At 65.9% G+C, this 17072-nt stretch overlaps 1 protein-coding gene across 2 annotated transcripts; it reads left to right on the top strand.

The window, feature by feature from the left end:
* Nucleotides 1-839: 839 nt before the first annotated feature.
* On the top strand, nucleotides 840-17047 carry WDR90 (WD repeat domain 90). Of its 2 annotated transcripts, XM_049639097.1 has the most exons (43): nucleotides 840-919; nucleotides 1250-1341; nucleotides 1448-1624; nucleotides 1710-1818; nucleotides 2006-2176; nucleotides 2446-2560; nucleotides 2645-2712; nucleotides 3002-3105; nucleotides 3185-3403; nucleotides 3523-3585; nucleotides 3816-3884; nucleotides 4358-4468; nucleotides 4547-4692; nucleotides 4762-4819; nucleotides 5321-5439; nucleotides 5582-5725; nucleotides 5810-5940; nucleotides 6012-6128; nucleotides 6351-6586; nucleotides 6807-6946; nucleotides 7089-7219; nucleotides 7701-7831; nucleotides 8194-8355; nucleotides 8574-8702; nucleotides 8970-9100; nucleotides 9185-9225; nucleotides 9415-9546; nucleotides 9688-9870; nucleotides 10214-10311; nucleotides 10871-10973; nucleotides 11300-11421; nucleotides 11585-11744; nucleotides 11840-12030; nucleotides 12119-12287; nucleotides 12408-12519; nucleotides 12668-12839; nucleotides 14870-14992; nucleotides 15144-15318; nucleotides 15432-15562; nucleotides 15672-15815; nucleotides 15891-16010; nucleotides 16097-16181; nucleotides 16660-17047. In XM_049639097.1, the coding sequence occupies exons 1-43, from the start codon at nucleotides 910-912 to the stop codon at nucleotides 16869-16871; spliced, it is 5556 nt and encodes a 1851-aa protein (XP_049495054.1). In that variant the 5' UTR covers nucleotides 840-909; the 3' UTR covers nucleotides 16872-17047. The 2 variants fall into 2 exon arrangements, with proteins under 2 accessions (XP_049495054.1, XP_049495053.1); XM_049639096.1 differs by having other exon boundaries at nucleotides 15672-16010.
* The last annotated feature ends 25 nt before the right edge of the window (nucleotides 17048-17072 follow it).

Here is a 17072-nt window from a genome sequence, read left to right on the forward strand (position 1 = left end):
GCTTTTACTTGGTGCGTGGGGGGTGGGGTCAGGGTCCTCCTGTCCCTGTGCCGCGTCCAGCCCAACCTTTCCTTGGCTCCACAGTGCGGTTCTGCCCAGTTCTGGCCCTTCTGGGTCCTGACAGAGGTGCCGGGGCCCTGGGCCAGCTCCTCTTCCTTGGATGTCACTGGACCTACCCTGCACCACCCGGCTTTCTCTTCCCTTGGCAGGTGCTTTACCCCATCTCCAGACCCACAAATGTTACGAAACTAGCCCTGGGATATAGTCCCAGTGGCTCGGGGCTGGGGCCAAGTCTCAGGACGCCTAGTCCTGTCTCTTAATCCCCCAGAGCTGCTGGACACTGAACACAGGTGAGTTGCCCTGTGAAACACTGCTTTGCCTCTCGGGTGGGTGGGGTTGCCTGCGGCTGACACGGGACCGAGTGGAGTACCCCCGGTGTGGACGGCATCGCTAGAGGGCTGGAGGCAGCAGGTGGAGCCCAGTGTGGGCCGTCGGTGGGTAGGGACTAATTCTGCCAAGCGCGTTCCCACCACACATGGTGTTCCCGCTATACAGGTGGGCCCCAGAGAGGCCCCTCCCAGGTCCCCACAGCTAAACTTGCTAGAGCATCCCCGCAGGGCCCCGGCTTGAGAGTGGCCGCAGAGGCCCGAGGCGCCCGAGAGGCTGAGGACAGCGAGCCAGGAGCACCCTCCGGCCGTGACTCGGGCCGCGCGACCGGACTCCTGGCCGATCGCAGTCACGCGGCCACCACCGCGCGCTCTCGTGCGCCCCGCCCCGCCGCAGGTCACGTGGCCCCGTCCGCGGGCCGGCGGAAGTGGCGCCGTTGCCAGGCGGCCGTTGCTAAGCGCGCGCTGCGTGCCCTGCGTAGGGTGAGCGGCGGTCTAGGCGGGAAGTGCGAGCCGGGACGCCATGGCGAAAGGTAACGGCGCGCGGGAGGCCGGGGCTCGGGGTCCGGGGTTCGGGGACCGGAGCGTACTGAACCCGCGCTGCCCCAGCCGGGTCCGCGCGCTGTGATCGCCGTCACCGTGGGGGGAGCGTAGAGCCAGACTTTGGCCCCTCCGTGGAAGGTCTGGTGGCCCACGGAGGGATGCCGCTCTCCTCTCCCAGGACCCGCAGGGCTCTCCCCCGTCCCCAGGACGCGCGGGTCTGGCACCCGGGGACAGGTTTCCCCCAAGGACCCGCGGGGGTCTGGCACCTGGGGTCAGGCCTTCATGCCCGTGGGGGTCCTCATACCTTCGTGACCCCCCAGCGTGGCAGCACCCGTTCCTCAACGTCTTCAGACACTTCAAAGTGGGCGAGTGGAAGCGGTCTACTAAGGAAGGCGACGTGACTCCTGTGACAGTAAGTGGACAAGGGACTTGGTGGCAGCAGCAGGGACCCGTTCGCTCCTGAGACATTTCGCAGAACCACCCAAGGGTCACGCGTGTGCTGCTTTGTCTCTTTTCAGGATGAGACTCTCAAGTGCACGGTGTATCGCATCCGGGGTTCCGTGTCTGCCGGGAATTACATCCAGCTCCCCCAAACCGGCACCCAGTCTTTGGGGCTGACGGGACGGTACCTGTATGTGCTGTTCCGGCCCCTGCCCTCCAAGCACTTCGTCATTCATCTGGACGTAGCCACGGAGGTGCCGGGCTCGGGAGTGGGGGCTGGGGGGTGGGCTGCGTGCCTGCAGCCCCGCTTGTCTTCTCATGGTCATGCTCTGCCTGCAGGACAGCCAGGTCATCCGTGTGTCCTTCTCCAGCCTCTTCAGGGAGTTCAAGTCTACGGCCACGTGGCTTCAGTTTCCCTTCATCTGTGAGACCGGGACGTCTAGGAAAGGTGAGGTGGAGGCAGGGAGTGAACAGGATTCAGCGGGTCCGGGAGAGGCAGCCTGGGAGCAGGGAGGGAGGTGGGCAGGCCCAGGCACAGGGGTAGGTGCTGGGGGGCACGTGTGGTTGCGGCCAAGTGGAGCGCCGTGGGCTGGCCGCCGAGACCGCGGGCACTGATCTTGGCTCATGCTGTGCAGACCTGGCTGGCGTTGCCCCCTCTGGTGCCCGCTGGACGTGCCTGCAGCTGGATCTGCAGGACATCCTCCTGGTCTACCTGAACCGGCGTTACGGTCACCTCAAGAGCGTCAGGCTGTGCGCCAGTCTGCTCGTCAAGAGCCTCTACACCAGCGATTTGTGCTTTGACCCCGGTAGGCGCCGCAGCCCGCTCGTACCGCAGCGTCCCCTCCCGCTGCCCGTGTGCGCCTCCCCTCCCTCCGTCCCGGGCTTCTCAGCAGGAGGGGCTGGCATCGCAGCCGTCTTGGAGCCCCCCGACTCCTGAGGCGCCCGTGGGGGGCAAGGGGCAGTGGTGGCTGGGCTGGGGACCGGGTGACACCGTATCGTCCCCCGGTATTGAGTCTCGCCTGTGTTGGAAGAGGGAGCCGGGTGGGCTTCCTCGAACCGGTTCTGCCTTTCGTAGCCGTCACCGTTGCCGAGGCCCGGCGGGCAAAGCTGCCCGTCACTCCTGTACCTCGAGAAATGGCATTCCCGGTGCCCAAGGGGGACAGCTGGCACGAGCACTACGTCCACATCCGGTGAGCGGCTCTGCCCGTCCCGAGGCGGCTGCCAAAGGGAGGGCAGGGCAGTCTGGACACTGACTCTCCCTCCACCCCGTTAAGGTTTCCAAGTGTCGGCTCAAGAGCATCTTCCGAGCCGGCTCAGAAGAGCCGCTCCCCTCCTGAGGCAGGTGGGCCTGTGGGGTCAGCAGGGACGTGGAGTGTGGCAGGAGTGGGTGTTGACACCGTTTGGGGGTGGTGAGCCTGGCAGGATGGGGCCCGCGGGGGCCAGGGCTAGTCTGGAGGCCGTCCTGGGGTGCAAGAACCGTGCGGGAGGTTGTGTGGGGTGCCTGCTGGTCTCAGACCTCGCGGGGGGCCCAGGGTGGAAGGGTGGGCTGCTGCCGGAGGAGGGGCGAGGCCAGGGCCCACGTTCTCCCCAGGCCTCTGTGCTCTGCTCCACATGCATTTGCTCTTTTCCAGTTTTCCGGGGGCGCGTGCGGGAGCTTGTCCCTCCCCCAGTGGCTTTTAGTAATCCTTTCCCGGACGGCGTGTCCCCCGCGGTCCGGATGTTTGGCCCCACAGCCGTGAGTGCTCCTGCGCCCTCGGGGATGGGGCTGGAGGGTGGTGGCCCTAGGGTGCTGACAGGTACTTGTACCTCTGCAGTCTCGCCAGGCCCGGCCTGTGCCCAGGCCCCTTCCAGAGGTCAGCTTGTTCTGTGAGCACTCAGAGGTCCCCAGTATGAATGGCCCCCGTGACCGGAGCCAGGAGCCCTCGGCCAGGGCGGAGGTCACTGACAAGCACACAGCCGGCAACGGTGTTCACACGGGTGTCCCGGAGTCAGCCATGGTGCCGGTGGCCCTGGAGGATGTGGCCCCGCGCCAGGTCAGTGCCTTTTCCAAGGAAGGTAGGGGCCTTGAGTGGGGGTGAGGCCTTGAGGGAGTGGGGCCTTGATGAGGTATGGACAGGGGCTGCTGGGCTTCTGGTAACCGTTTGTTTTCCAGCGTCCTGGCAGAAAGCAGAGCAGGCCGGAGATGACTTTGGGCGAGACTGTCTTTGAACAAAGAGTAAGGAGGCACCGAGTGATCTTCAGGGGCCTTGGACTCCAGGCAGGGGCAGGAGCTAGAGTCCCCGGAGGATCCGCACTGTGGCCACATCCTGGCTCCCTGCCACAGTGCAGCTGGCAGCCATGAGGACGATGACACTTTCTCGGGAGGGAGGGACTAGCCCTGGCTGGTGCAGTCCCAGCGGATGGGGCCTCGCCTCCTGTGTCTCACTGGGACTTTGTTTCTTTCAGAGCTTTCTTCCAGATCCGATCCTTAAGCTCAAGGGCGTCATTGGCTTTGGGGGCCACAGTACCAAATGGGTGAGGGCTCTTATGTTCTTTTTGGAACTACACAGAGGGTGTTGAGGTCCTCAATCCCATGCCTGCACGTGGCTCTGTTGTTTTCTTAGTGGACGTGTGGACTTCCTGTCCGGACGTCCCTTGCTTGTTCCACGAGCACAGGCTGGGTCAGCACTGGCCCGGCTGCTTGCGCTTCTGTCGGCCCGAGAACTCACACTTGGCTGTGTGAGGCGCTGATGCTTGTCGTGTGGCGTGTGGGGCTGGGCGTGGGCACCACCTCTGGGTCTCTACGGTCCTGTGCTTGCCACGAGTTTCTGTGGGTTCCGGTGTTTCGTTGTCTGGGCCCCAGAGTTTCTTGTATCGCAGACGGGGTTCAGAGGAGGCCCCGTGTCTGTGTGCGTGTGCATCCCGGAAACACAGGGTGGGGTGTGCCGGGGTTGAGGAGGCGTGAGGCCAACCGGCCTGTGACACCGGACTCTGGCCCCCGTGCACAGGCCCTGTGGACCAAGGATGGGGCTGCTGTGGTGTATCCCTGCCACGCAGTCATCGTGGTCCTGCACGTGGACACCCGGGAGCAGCGCTTCTTTCTCGGCCATACTGACAAGGTGGGCACCGCCGGCCCGTCCCCAGGGGGGCTCGCGCCTGCAGGCTGAGCCCCGTCCCTCAACCTGCCCCCTCCCCAGGTCTCTGCCCTGGCGCTGGATGGGAGCGGCTCGCTGCTGGCCTCAGCCCAGGCCCGGCCCCCAAGCATGCTGCGCCTGTGGGACTTCCAGACCGGGGGGTGTCTGTCCCTGTTCCGGAGCCCGGTCCACGCCCTCTGTTCCCTTAGGTGGGCGCGGGGCCTCTGAGGGGTGGGGGGCCAGCCCCAGCGACGCTCACCGCCCGCCTGCCCTTGCAGCTTCTCCAGCAGCGGGGTGCTGCTCTGTGGCGTCGGCAAGGACCCCCATGGGAGAACGGTAACGGGCCGGGGCTGGGGGGCCGGGGTGAGGACCCCCACGGGCAAGCGGTAACAGGCCGGGGCTGGGGGGCCGGGGCGCAGGTAGAGTCCAGACTGCTTGAGAAGCAGAGCTCCCCGGCCCGGCCTCGCGCTCCGTGCACACCATGTAGTACGGCGGGTTTTTCAGCCCTCCCGGACAGGGGCAGCACTTATACAAGGCACGCTGTCCTTGCTGGCCGTGTGTTACACGTCAGCTCTTCGCAAGTCCGCTGCGTCCACGGGGTCTCCTATGCTACCGCGGGTCCGTCTCTGCTTGTGGGTCGGTGTTCGCCGTTTCCGCAGACGCGCCCGGCTTCGAGTGTCTGTGGAAGCCGCGGGGTACGCGCGTAGGCCGACATGCCCACACTCCTGGCCGCCGAGGGCCCAGGCGGGCTGGTATGGGAAGGGAGAGCTGAGGCGTAGGGGCGGCCAGGCGGGGTGGGTGGGCGGGCTTCGGGCCCTCAGCACGGGTTTGTCGCAGGTGGTGCTGGCCTGGGGCACAGAGCAGGTGGGACGAGGCGGCGAGGCCGTCCTTCTGGCAAAGACGCACACCGGCGTTGACATCCAGGCGTTTAAGGTTGCCGTTTTTGATGAAACCAGGTGATCGGACTGTCCTTGCCCTGCCCCTGCCCCTGCCCTGCCGGGATGGGTCCTGGGCAGCCCAGGGGCCCAGGTGGGGGCTGAGCCTGCCCCTCCTGCCTGGCGTGCGTACTGTCCTCAGTGTCGGGTTTCTGCCGGGCAGGATGGCGTCGTGCGGGCAGGGCGGCGTACGGCTCTGGCGGCTGCGAGGCGGGGAGCTGCGTTCCTGCCCCGTGGACTTGGGGGAGCACCGCGTGCTGGAGTTGACCGACCTGGCCTTCGGGCAGGCCCAGGACAGCCATACGCTGTGAGCCCTGCCCTCGCTCCGGTAACTGGCTGGGTCCTGCTTCCTGCTGCCCCTTCGGCCCTCACTTGTCGCTTTCCCGAGCAGCTACGTGTGCGGCCGCAGCGGCCACATCCTGGAAATCGACCACCGGCGCAGGGCCGTGCGGCGTGCTCGCCGCCTGTTGCCCACACAGACCCCTGGCGGCCACTCCTCACAGAAGCAGCCATTTGGCACAGGTGGGTGGGTCCCCCGCTGCGGGGGCGGGGAGCGGTCCCGATGCTTTGGGCTGACGCTGCCCACCCCCTAGGCCCCGGCATTTCCATCAGCAGCCTCAGTGTCTCCCAGACCACGTGCGCCGTGGGCTCCGACGATGGTTACGTGCGCCTCTGGCCCCTGGACTTCTCCTCCGTGCTCCTAGAGGCAGGTGGGGCCATGACACCGACTGCCACCGCCAGAGCTGCCGCGGGAGGGCCGTGTTCTGGGGCCGTCCCTTGGCTAGAAGGCAGTCGTGGGCTCCAGAGGGCTGAGTGCTGAGCCCAGAAGCCGGTGGTTATGGGGGAGCCGCAGGCCGCAAGGAGACGGGTCTGTGTGGGTTGGGTAGGGGCCGAGAGGTCGCCGAGCCCCACTCCTTTCCCCTCGCCTGCAGAGCACGAGGGCCCGGTCTCTTGGGTCTGCGTCAGCCCTGACGGTCTGCGTGTGCTGTCCGCCACCCTCTCGGGCCACCTGGGCTTCCTGGACGTCCCCTCCCGAGAATACAACACGCTGGCTCGCTCCCACACTGCGCCGGTGCTGGCCCTGGCCACCGAGTGCAGCCGAGGGCAGCTGGCCACCGTGTCCCAGGACCACACCGTCCGCGTCTGGGACTTGGCGACCCTGCAGCAGGTGGGGTGTGGCCCGAAGGGAGGCATGGCGGAGGGGGGGACCGGAAGGCTGCAGGCCACCCTGGGGGCCGGTGGGTGGGGCCCAGGCAGACATGGAACACAGGAGGGCCCGTGGGGCCTGAGGGCTCAGGCCAGCTGGAAAGTTGGCTGTCGGGCTCCTGAGGCCAGAGGCCATCTGGTAGCCCTGCCTCTGCGTGCCCTCACGGAGCCCCGCCCTCCAGCTGTATGACCTGAGGTCCCCCGAGGAGACACCGCGCGCCATCGCCTTCCACCCCACGCAGCCAGTTCTTTTCTGTGGCTTTGCCAGCGGGGCCGTCTGCTCCTTCAGCCTGGAGAACGCTGGGGTTCTGGTACGGCACAGGTGGGTGCCCGGCGGGCTCCAGCCCCAAGACACCCGTGGTGGAAGCTGACGTGGTGTGGGGGGGGCCCTCCGCTGCCCTCCGGGGACTCGGCCAGGCCCGGCTGTGAGAGGTCTGGGCAGTGGGTGTCCCCGTGTGTTACAGGCGTCACCAAGGAGCGGTCACCGGCCTGGCCGCCAGCCCCGACGGCAGCTTCCTGTTCAGCTCCTGCTCTCGGGGCACCTTGGCCCAGTACCACTGCTCTACCACCCGGTGCCACGTCCTGCGTGTGACAGGTCAGGCCCCCCGGGCCCCACTGGGCCCTCCAGCCGTGTCCTTGTCGGGTCCCTGCGGGGTAGGGCTCGCTCGCTACCCAGAGCTCCGGGGTGAGGGTGGTTTTGGGACTCCTCGGCCCCCAGGTCAGTGCAGGTCCGTGAGGGTCTGTGCCAGCCTGCTCCAGGAGTAGGTGTGTGGCCTGAGCACCAGGTGGGGGTCGGCCCACCCCAGAGCACCCCCCGAGGCCATCTGTCTGTTTTCTCTTGTGGCTGCTATAACTCGGGCCAGCCAGGTGGTCACCTGGAGAAGCGCCAGCCGCCCCAGCAGTAGCCGGGTAACCTGGTGCTCTCGCGTGCGGGTCTTGTGGGCTCTTGCTGTGTGACCTGCCAGGCTCTGGGCGGGTGTTTCCCACAGCTGGGGGCAGGTTTGGGTCCTGACCCGTGTCTCCTGCGGGTACCCTCTCTGCACCCAGTTGACCGTGTTCCCCCGTGCTGTCGGCAGCTAACATGGTGTGCCGGGATGCCCGCCCAACCCCCAATGCCCTGGTGGTTAGTGGGGACAGCCGCCTGCTGGCTTTCGTGGGCCCCTCCAAGTACGTGGTGACCATCGTGAGCACAGCCTCCCTAGAAGAGGTGAGTCAGCTGGAGCTTTCTGTGTGTCTGTGTCGGCCCGGCCAGCGGACTCCGTGGGGATCATTTCTTGGCCGCCGCGTGACTGTCCTGGGTTCCACCAGGGTGGAGGGAGGCAGGGAGGGGCAGGGGCTCTCCTTGGCCTGGTATGGAGCCGGAGGGAGTTGAGGGGGCAGCTGGGAGGCTGTGCTTACCTCGGAGAGGGTCTAGGCTCCGCTGCCTTGACTCAGACACAGCGTGTGAGCCACAGGCAGGCAGGGGTGCTGAGTAGGGGCCTGAGGCTGCCCGCCTCCGGCGCTCTGGCTCTGGGGGCGTCAGCTCCGTCTGGAGGTCGTGGCCGGTGGCTACTTGCTGCTCTCCCCCAGCTGCTGCGAGTTGATGTCAGTGCCCTAGAGCTGGCCAGCAGCCGCCTGGACTCGGCTGTGGCCATCTGCTTTGGCCCCGTACCCCCCGGCCACCTGCTAGTGTCCACGTCGTCCCACACAGTGGTGGTGCTGGATGCCGCGTCGGGCCGCGTGGTCCGGGAGGTGAGCCCGGGGCTGTGGTCAGCGGCTTGACTTCTTTTTCTCTCTGGGTTCCAGCTTTGGTACCTGCAGTGCCTCGAGGAGTCGGGGGGCGGGGGGCCCTGGGCCACCTGCTGCTCCTCAGAGGGGGCGTTTTCTGAGAAGGGAGGAAGGAGAGGCTTCTCCCACGCGGGGCCTCTGTGAGCTTCAATCTCCCTTCACTGACAAGAGCCCTCTTGCAGCTATCAGGCGTCCACTCTGTGGCCTGCCCCTCCCTGGCTCTCAGCAGGGATGCCCGCTTCCTGCTGACGGCCACTGACCGGGTCATCAGGGTGTGGGACTACCCGGCCAAGGCCAGCCCCGGCTGCCAGGTGGGTGCCGAAGGCAGGTGCGTGGCGGGTGGTGGGAGGGCAGGTGGAGGACGATACCCTCAACTCACCCTGTGCCCGCTGGGGCCTGACACCCCGGAGGACCTCTTGCTCAGGCCCTGGTCTGGAGGGTCGGGGGGTCACGGCCAGGCCTGCAGGATGCGTCCGCTGCGTGAAGCGTGGAGCACTACTTTTGTCCCGGCACTGGGAGGACCATGGTGCCCCGGCCATGCCTTGAGGGCCTCTGGACATGCCTGCTGTTGCCCCCAGGTCTACATCGGCCACTCAGAGCCCGTGCGTGCTGTGGCCTTCGCCCCTGGCCAGCGGCAGCTCCTCAGCGTGGCGGATGCCATCTTCCTCTGGGACGTTCTGGGTGCCCCCGGGAGGTCACCTTCGGGAAGGCGAGTGCCCGCCCTCGACCCCTGTCCACCAGGCCTTCGGCTACCTGCCCCCCCCCCCCACCTGACTCTCTTGTTGCCCCGCAGTGCCGGAGACTCACCTGGGGCACCCCCGACCTGCGAGGCTAGTGAGTGGCCCCACCACGTGGGTAGGCTTTGTGGTGATCTCTGGGGCCGGCTCTTCAGTCCCTGCGGGTAGCATAGTGCCCCTGCTTTTCCTGGGGTCCCCGGGGCAGAACTGGGGTGTGTGGACACCTGTCTGTATGTGCCGTGCGTGCCCCGGGCCCTGAGCCCAGGCTGACCTCTTGTGTCTCCAGGCCCAGGTGCGAGGCAGCCGGAGGACACCGAGGCAGGCACCGGTGGGCTCCCCCGGCAGCAGGTGCCTGTGCCATCCCAGGCTTCCCCACTCCAGCTGGGCGCCCGTGCTGGGCCCCTCAAGGGTGCTGATGGTAAGGGTGGGGGTCCTGGGAGGGACTGTTGGGTGGAGCCAGCATGCTTCCCTCCAGGCCTCTGGGGAGGGGCAGGGGCAGGGACAGGGGCGAGGGAGCTCTGTTCCTTCCTCTCACCTTCCCCCCCCCCCCCCCCCCCAGGTGCTTTCTCCACATCAGATGAAGAAGGACCGTCCCAGGAGAGCCACAGCCCCGAGGGGCTCCATCAGGCCTCAAGCCTGCCCATGCTGGTGAAAGAGGCCAGCGGGGCTGGAGATGGGGCCTGGGGGGCTCCCGGGGGCCCCTGGGGCTTCAGCATGCGTCCCCACCCCTGTGGCTGGGCCAGTAAGCAGAGGAGGGGCTGCAGGGTGGGGCAGGGACACTCATGACCGGCCGGCCAAGGTGTCTTGTGGGTGCCAGGTGGCCTAAGGGAGGCCCAGCTGCTGACGGGCTGAGGTTTACCCTGTGAGGTGTTCCCTGCAGGGCAGGTAGGCTGGCCTGGGGCCCCCGCTGGGCCAGGCTAGCAGTGGGATGCAGCCTGAGTGCGCCCTCGACCTCAGGTATCCGGAGCGGGTCAGGCACTTGTCCCATCCGGCAGGGCCAGCCGACCGTGTGCGAGGAGGGGTCTCTGAACGGTCACGGTCACGGGTGCTCTGACGTTCCGAGGCCTCTTCCTTCTCCCTGCCAGCTGCTCGGAGCACCACAAAAGCCCAGGCCCATCCCCCTGCTCGCCCAGACTGCTACAGGCACTTCACCGCTCGCTACAAGGCCTCCTCGCTCGTCAAGGTCAGTTGGGGGCATCCTCACGGCACCTTTCACAAGGAGATGCTGCGGGCCCCGGGGTGGAGGGGGCATGGCCCTGCGTTTTCTGGGAGCCTTCTTTCTCCCTGGGAAGCTCAGTTTCCTGGGGTCTCCCTGGGGTGGCTGCCATAGCCCTTGGGGCCAGTCCCCTTGCAGCTCTCCCGTGCACCTTGTGTCTATACTCTGGCTTGGCTGGTCAAGGCTCTTACTGCCCTGCTGACACCCACAGTGGCCCCAGGTGGTGTCCTGTGGAGCCTTCCCTTCCCCCCCGCCCCCGCCGCCCCTCCCTCACCTGCGCCCTCCCGACCCAGGTGCCTCCCGCACTGCCTGCCCCCAGCATTCACACCTCTCGGCTTCCCTGGCCTCTTACACAGGCTTTGGGGCCCAGGCTCTTGTCATTTGTCTCCTGGGATCCTGCATGACCTAAGGCTTCATCCCCGGCCCCGGCCTGAGGGGGGAAGAGCTTGAGACATGGGGGGGGGGGGGGGGGGCGGGGTGCTGGGTGCTGTGCCGGCGCACCATCGTCCTTCCCGTGTCCTCGCAGAGTGCCTCTGTCCCCAGTGCCCGAGTCGAGCGTCTGCTCCTGAAGGCCGTCGTGGGCTACAACGGGAACGGGCGGGCCAATGTGGTCTGGAAGCCAGATACAGGTGGGGCCACAGCGCACCCTGGCTCCCAGCCCAGAAGCCGCGGGGAGGGGCCCAGCTCTACCCACCCTTAGGTGGCTCTGAGGCTCTACCCAGCCTCAGAGCACGCGAGCCCTTGCCACCGCGGGGGGCTTGGGTGGCGGGCCAGGAGGGATCCCCGAGCTGAGGCGTGTTCTCCCGGTAACCTGTCCTGTGTTCCATCCCGCACGGACCCGTGCCGCCTCTGAGCTGGGCTTCCCAGGCGCGAGCGCCCACGGCTGTGGAAGCAAACAGGGAGGATGCACCCCGGGCCTGGCCGACTGGCTCAGGGGTGCCCTCCCTGCCCCCAGGCTTCTTCGCCTACACGTGTGGCTGCCTGGTGGTGGTGGAGGACCTGCATTCTGGCGCCCAGCGGCACTGGCTCGGCCACCCCGAGGAGATCTCCACGCTGGCCCTCAGCCACGATGCTCAGGTGCTGGCTGCACGCCCTACCCTGTGCGCCTGGGGCCGGAGTGCACTTGGGAGCCTGGATTCTTGAGAGCCACGCTGGCTCTCCTCCCCAGAGCAGGACGGGGCCCAGGGAGGGCCGGTGGGCCGCGCCCTCCTGGTTGACCGTCCGCCTTCCGGCCCGGCAGATCCTAGCCTCTGCCTCGGGCTGCAGCAGCACAGCCTCCTGCTGCCAGATCCGCATCTGGGATGTGCCTGGGGGCTCCTGCCGGCACCTTCTCTCTTACCACGACACCGCCGTGCAGGCCCTGGCTTTTTCGCCGGATGACACGCTGCTCGTCACACTGGGTGAGTCGGGTTGCGGGGAGACCGTCGTCTCTGGGCTCGCCTGCCTGTCCTGAGACTCCCGGGAAGCTGATGCATCCACTGTGCGTCTTCCCCAGGGGACTACGGTGACTGCACCCTGGCCCTGTGGAGCGTGGCCACCTGCGAGCTCCTGTCCTCCGCCCGCCTGCCGGAGCCAGCGCACGGCGTGGCCTTCAACCCCATGGATGCCAGAGAGCTCGCCTGCGTGGGCCAAGGTGCCATCACCTCGTGGCTCCTGCAGCAACGCGGGGCTGAAGTCGCCCTCCAGGTGCCAGGGTTCAGAGGCTGTGGTGGAGGGTGGGGTCTGGCTCAGCCCCGGGACGTTGCCGACCCCGGCTGCCCTTGTGTCCCTCCAGGTGCACCGGGAGCCCATCCCTGAGGAGGTGGGGGCGGGCGAGCTGACCTCGCTCTGCTACGGGGCCACGCCTCTGCTCTACTGCGGCTCCAACACTGGCCGGGTGTGTGTCTGGGACACACGTGCCGGCCGCTGCTTCCTGGCCTGGGAAGCAGATGACGGCGAGATCGGTGGGTGCCTGACGGATTCCCTGCGCCCCCTGACAGCTCGGGGCTGGGCCTCTCCCCGGGAGCCTTCGTCTCGAGGTCTGGGCGTCTGGGGAAGGGCTCACGCCACCTCCTACCCCCCAGGAGTGCTGCTGTGCTCGGGAGCGCGGCTGGTCAGCGGAAGCAACACCAGGCGCCTACGCCTGTGGGCGGTGGGGGCCGTGCCGGAGCTGAGGCGCAAAGGTGCCCGTGCCAGGTGGGACGTGTGTGGGTGTGTCTGGGAGCCAGTGTCCTTGACCCCTTGAGCGGGGCCCGGGGGGTCGTAGCCCCAGGCTGGGGACATGTCCCCAGAGTCCTGGGCCCCGGCTGCCACCTTTTGAAGCCACGCCCCCGCCACGCCTTAGGTCTAGCTCTGTGTTCATGGAGCACGAACTGACCTTGGATGGTGCCGTCGTGAGCGCCGTCTTCCACGACAGCATGGACATGGGCGTGGTGGGCACCACGGCGGGGACCCTTTGGTATGTCAGCTGGGCCGAGGGCACCAGCACCCGCCTCATCAGTGGCCACAGGAGTAAGGTGAGGGGATTTCCAAGCCGGACAGGGGCAGGGCAGCCAGCCACACACAAGCTGTCCTCTGTCCCTGCCTCCCCCAGGTTGTTCCCAGTCCGAGCCCAGCAGTCAGATGGGTTTATGTGGAAATGGTTCTGGAGGTCCCGCCAGGGATGAGGACTCCACAGCATAGAGACACATGCTTACCCCTTGTGGATCCAGGTCCCACAGGCGTCCCCCCAGGCCAGGACCCACAGGGCAGCCCCCCCCAGGCCAGGACCCACAGGCATCCCCCCAGGCCAGGACCCATAGGCGGGACCCCCCAGCCTCTTGGCCTGCTCTGACCTGTTTCTTGTGGTGCCTTTTTTTCTCTGGTAATTGATTTGCCGAAAAAACCATGTTGGCTGCCTTGGAGCCTCCCATGGCCACGGGGCCGGACATGCCTCTCTGCCCTGCGCTCCCCGGGGTCCGAGCTGTCCGGGGGCCAGGCCAGGGCCTGGTCAGGGCCAGTTTGTCCCCGTGGCACCTGCTGAGCAAGCTGTCTCACCAGGAAGCACTCGGGGACCGCTTGCCTGTCACTGATGTCCTCATAGAATGACTCACTGCTCGGGGGTGTCTTAGGCGGTGCTGGTCTGATCCTTTTCGGGAGAGACGTGCTGGTGAGCTTGCTTCCCCCGAGGCACAGCCGAGGCAGGAGTGGCAGGGTAGCCGATCGTCTGGCTTCTGGGCTGGGTGTCCTCGGTGCCAGCTTGGTCCTCAGCATCAAGCAGTGGCCCACCAGTTTGGAGTGTCTGTGAGCCGCGGGATGGAAGTGTGGGTCCCACAGCTTCGTGCTCACCGTTTCTCCTGATGCTCAGCGAGCCTTTAGGCAGCGGGAGGTTCTAGGAGTTGGTACCTGAGCCCCTCCCCCCCTTTTTTTTTTAAATATCTGTTCATTTGTTCAGATATAACAGTTGCCATCAAAGAAACGAGTGTGAGATGGGTGAGGACTGCATACTTGTTCTGTTCTTGGTGATAGCTGCGTGTTGCCACATAAGCCACGTGCCCTGTGCTTTCTCCGCTGAAAGTCTGTGGTTTTGTTACATGCACAGAATTGTACAACCAGCACCACAGTCAAATTTCAGGGCATTTCATCTCCCCAAAAGGGGGCCCCATACCCTTTAACCATTCATCTCCATTCCCCTGCCCGGTCCTTGGTCCTCATAGACCAACCTGTTTCTGTGGATGCGCCTGCCCCGGGCATTGCTTTTTGCCTTCTCTCCCTGAGCACCATGCTTTCCGGGGCTTTCCATGCTGTAGCCTGTCAAAGCCAAGTGCCATCCTGTGGTCCAGGTAGAACTCGTGTCCATTCATCCACTGGGGCCTGCACACTTGGGGTCCTGAGGCCTTGACCTGAGCTGGCATTTGCTGGCGATCTCCCTCTCGTGTGGAACAAGGTGTTCCAGGCGGCCCTCTGCAGCTCCTCCCAGGACCTGCCGTGGCTGTTTCTTCTCAGAGCCCGGGGTGCCTCCTGTGGGAGACGACATAGAGGTCATGGTCTGAGTCCCAGAGGAACCTGTTACTGCTCAGCCAGTTTTTTATTTTATTTTTTAATGTTTATTTATTTTTGAGAGAGAGAGACAGACAGAGTGTGATCGGGGGAGGGGCAGAGAGAGAGGAAAACACAGAACCTGAAGCAGGCTCTGGACTCTGTGACGCCGAGTTGGAACCCAAAAACCGTGCAATCACGACCTGAGCCAAAGTCAAGAATTGGCCACTTAACCAACTGAGCCAGCCAGGTGCCCCAAATTATTTTTTTAAGTGAGAAGCATTATGAGTTCACACTTCCGCTTGAAATTCACATTCAAGACTAGACCACTTGGGGCGCCTGGGTGGTTCAGTTGGAAGAGGATGGGACCCTTGATCTCAGGATCGTGAGTTTGAGCCCCACACCGAGGGCAGAGATTACATTAAAAAAAAATGACGTCTTAAAAGAAAAAAAGACCCGGGCCTGCTGTGTCTCCTCTCTGCCTGGGGGCCACGCGGCCTCACGTGGGGGGCTGGCTGGCTCCCTGCAGGTGAACGAGCTGGTTTTCAGTCCCAGTGCGTCCCACTGGGCCTCATGCAGTGATGACGGGAGTGTGAGAGTGTGGTCCCTGGCCAGCATGGAGCTCCTGATCCAGTTCCAGGTGCTGAACCAGGTACTGGGGGGCACCGGGGCTGAGCCCAGACCACATCCCGGCCCTGCCTGGTGGTGGCCATGTCCTCCCCACAGTGTCCATCCCAGCCTTGGGGCTGGGCTCCTGTCCTCCACCCTCAGGGGAGTCTGGTGTGTCCCCACTGGGTCCCCAGAGCTGCCTCTGCCTGGCTTGGAGCCCTCCGTCCTGCGGGCGTCCCGAGGAGCAGCAGGTAGCAGCAGGCTACAGCGATGGCACGCTGCGTGTCTTCAGCGTCTCCCAAATTGCCATGGAACTCAAGATGCGCCCCCACCGGGCTGCGCTGACGGCCATTGCCTTCTCTGCTGATGGTGAGGGGTGGGGGCCCACAGGGGGACAGGGCAGCCCCCGCTGGGCCCAGGTCATACCTCTGGGCTGGGGTCAGGGCCTTCAGGGTAGCGGAGTGTGGCCCTGCCTGGCCTAGGTCAGACCATCCTCTCCGGAGATAAGGACGGGCTCGTGGCCGTGAGCCGTCCCCGCACAGGGATGACCTTCCACGTATTGAGTGACCACCGGGGCGCTCCGATCTCCGCCATCCAGAGCACGAACAAAGAGGTGAGGTGGCCCCACGAGCTGGCGGGGATTGGCCTTGGGGGTGCCGGCAGGGGCGGGGAATTGGGCACAGCAGGGCAGGAGGCACCCACCAGCCCTCACGCACCCCCAGTGCGGAGACCTAGGGGCAGAGGGTGCCGACCTGTGGCTGGCTGCCAGCTCAGACCAGCGGATCAGCATCTGGGCCTCCGACTGGCCACGTGGCCACTGTGAGCTCCTGGACTGGCTGAGTTCCCCCTCGCCCACCCCCACGGAGGTAAGGCTCCCGGTGGCACGGGAGGCGGGGACAGTTGCCCGCCCACCTCACCGCAGCACGCCGTGCCCTGCCCAGTTTCCCAGCCGTCCACCGCCCTGTCTTGCTGCCTTCTGCCCCTGGGATGGGGCGCTGCTGGCGTGTGCGGGTCTCGGCATGCACCCAGAGGTGGTCTTCTACAGCCTCCACCGGAAGCAGGCACGTGCGCCCCCTCCCCCCGTGCGGTGCCCGGAGCCGGGGGGATCCAAGGCTGGGGAGGGGAGGCTCATGCTCACTGCCCACAGGTGGTGGAGAGGATCCCGCTTCCTTTCTTTGCCGTGTCCCTGAGCCTGTCCCCCGGAGCCCACCTCATGGCCGTTGGCTTTGCTGGTGAGTCCTGGCGGGCAGGGACTCCAGCCCGTCTTGAGCAGGGCCGAGTGGGTCACCCATACCACCACCTGCCTCTCACCTCCGTGTCCCAAGCTCCCTATCCCTGAAGCGGGGTGAGGACACCTGTCCCAGGGGAGTCGGAGGGCCCAGAGATGAGGAGTGTGGGGTGCCGATTGCTGTACCCAGCACGAGGGCCTCAGCAGAGGGACTCCGTGGTGTAGACTGGGGCCTCGAAAGCCCCATGTTGTGAGGCACCTTGGTGCTGATGGGCCCCCCCCATAGCTCGGCTGCCCCTGGTCCCAGCTGTAGCAGGCCTGGGGGTATGGAGGGCACAGGGCTTCTAGCTACACGTTCCTCCACGAGGCATCGGCAGCCAGACGGGTTGGGGGACCCCTGGGCCCCGGAGCTACACAGACACGGGGCCTGGCATGCGCGGCACCCTGCCTGTCCTGCCCAACCCTGTGCCCTCTGCCCGCAGAGCGCATGCTGAGGCTGGTGGACTGTGAGTCGGGGGCCGTGCAGGACTTTGCTGGCCATGACGACTTGGTGCAGCTCTGCAGGTTCGCCCCCTCTGCCCGGCTGCTCTTCTCAGTGGCCCACAGTGAGATCCTGGTGTGGGAAGTCTCGGGCCACCAGGCCACAGAGGAGTCCCTGGGCTCAGGGTCCTGGCCAGCCTGGCGGAGAAGCTGAGCTGTCCCAGGGCCTCCGGGTGAGCCAAGGTGGTTTCTAGGCCCATGTCTACACGCCAGCGGACCTGCCGCTGTAAATCGTCAAGAGCCTGGACTTTACGGAAAGTGCTCTCGGTCTGAGAGCTTTTGTATGCTTCCGCCCTGTGAAGTTCAAATAAACGTGGGTGTTGCATTCTGGCATCGTGAGATGGTCATTCCAGGA

Source organism: Panthera uncia, chromosome E3, assembly GCF_023721935.1.
Source record: "Panthera uncia isolate 11264 chromosome E3, Puncia_PCG_1.0, whole genome shotgun sequence".
Lineage (NCBI taxonomy): Eukaryota > Metazoa > Chordata > Mammalia > Carnivora > Felidae > Panthera > Panthera uncia.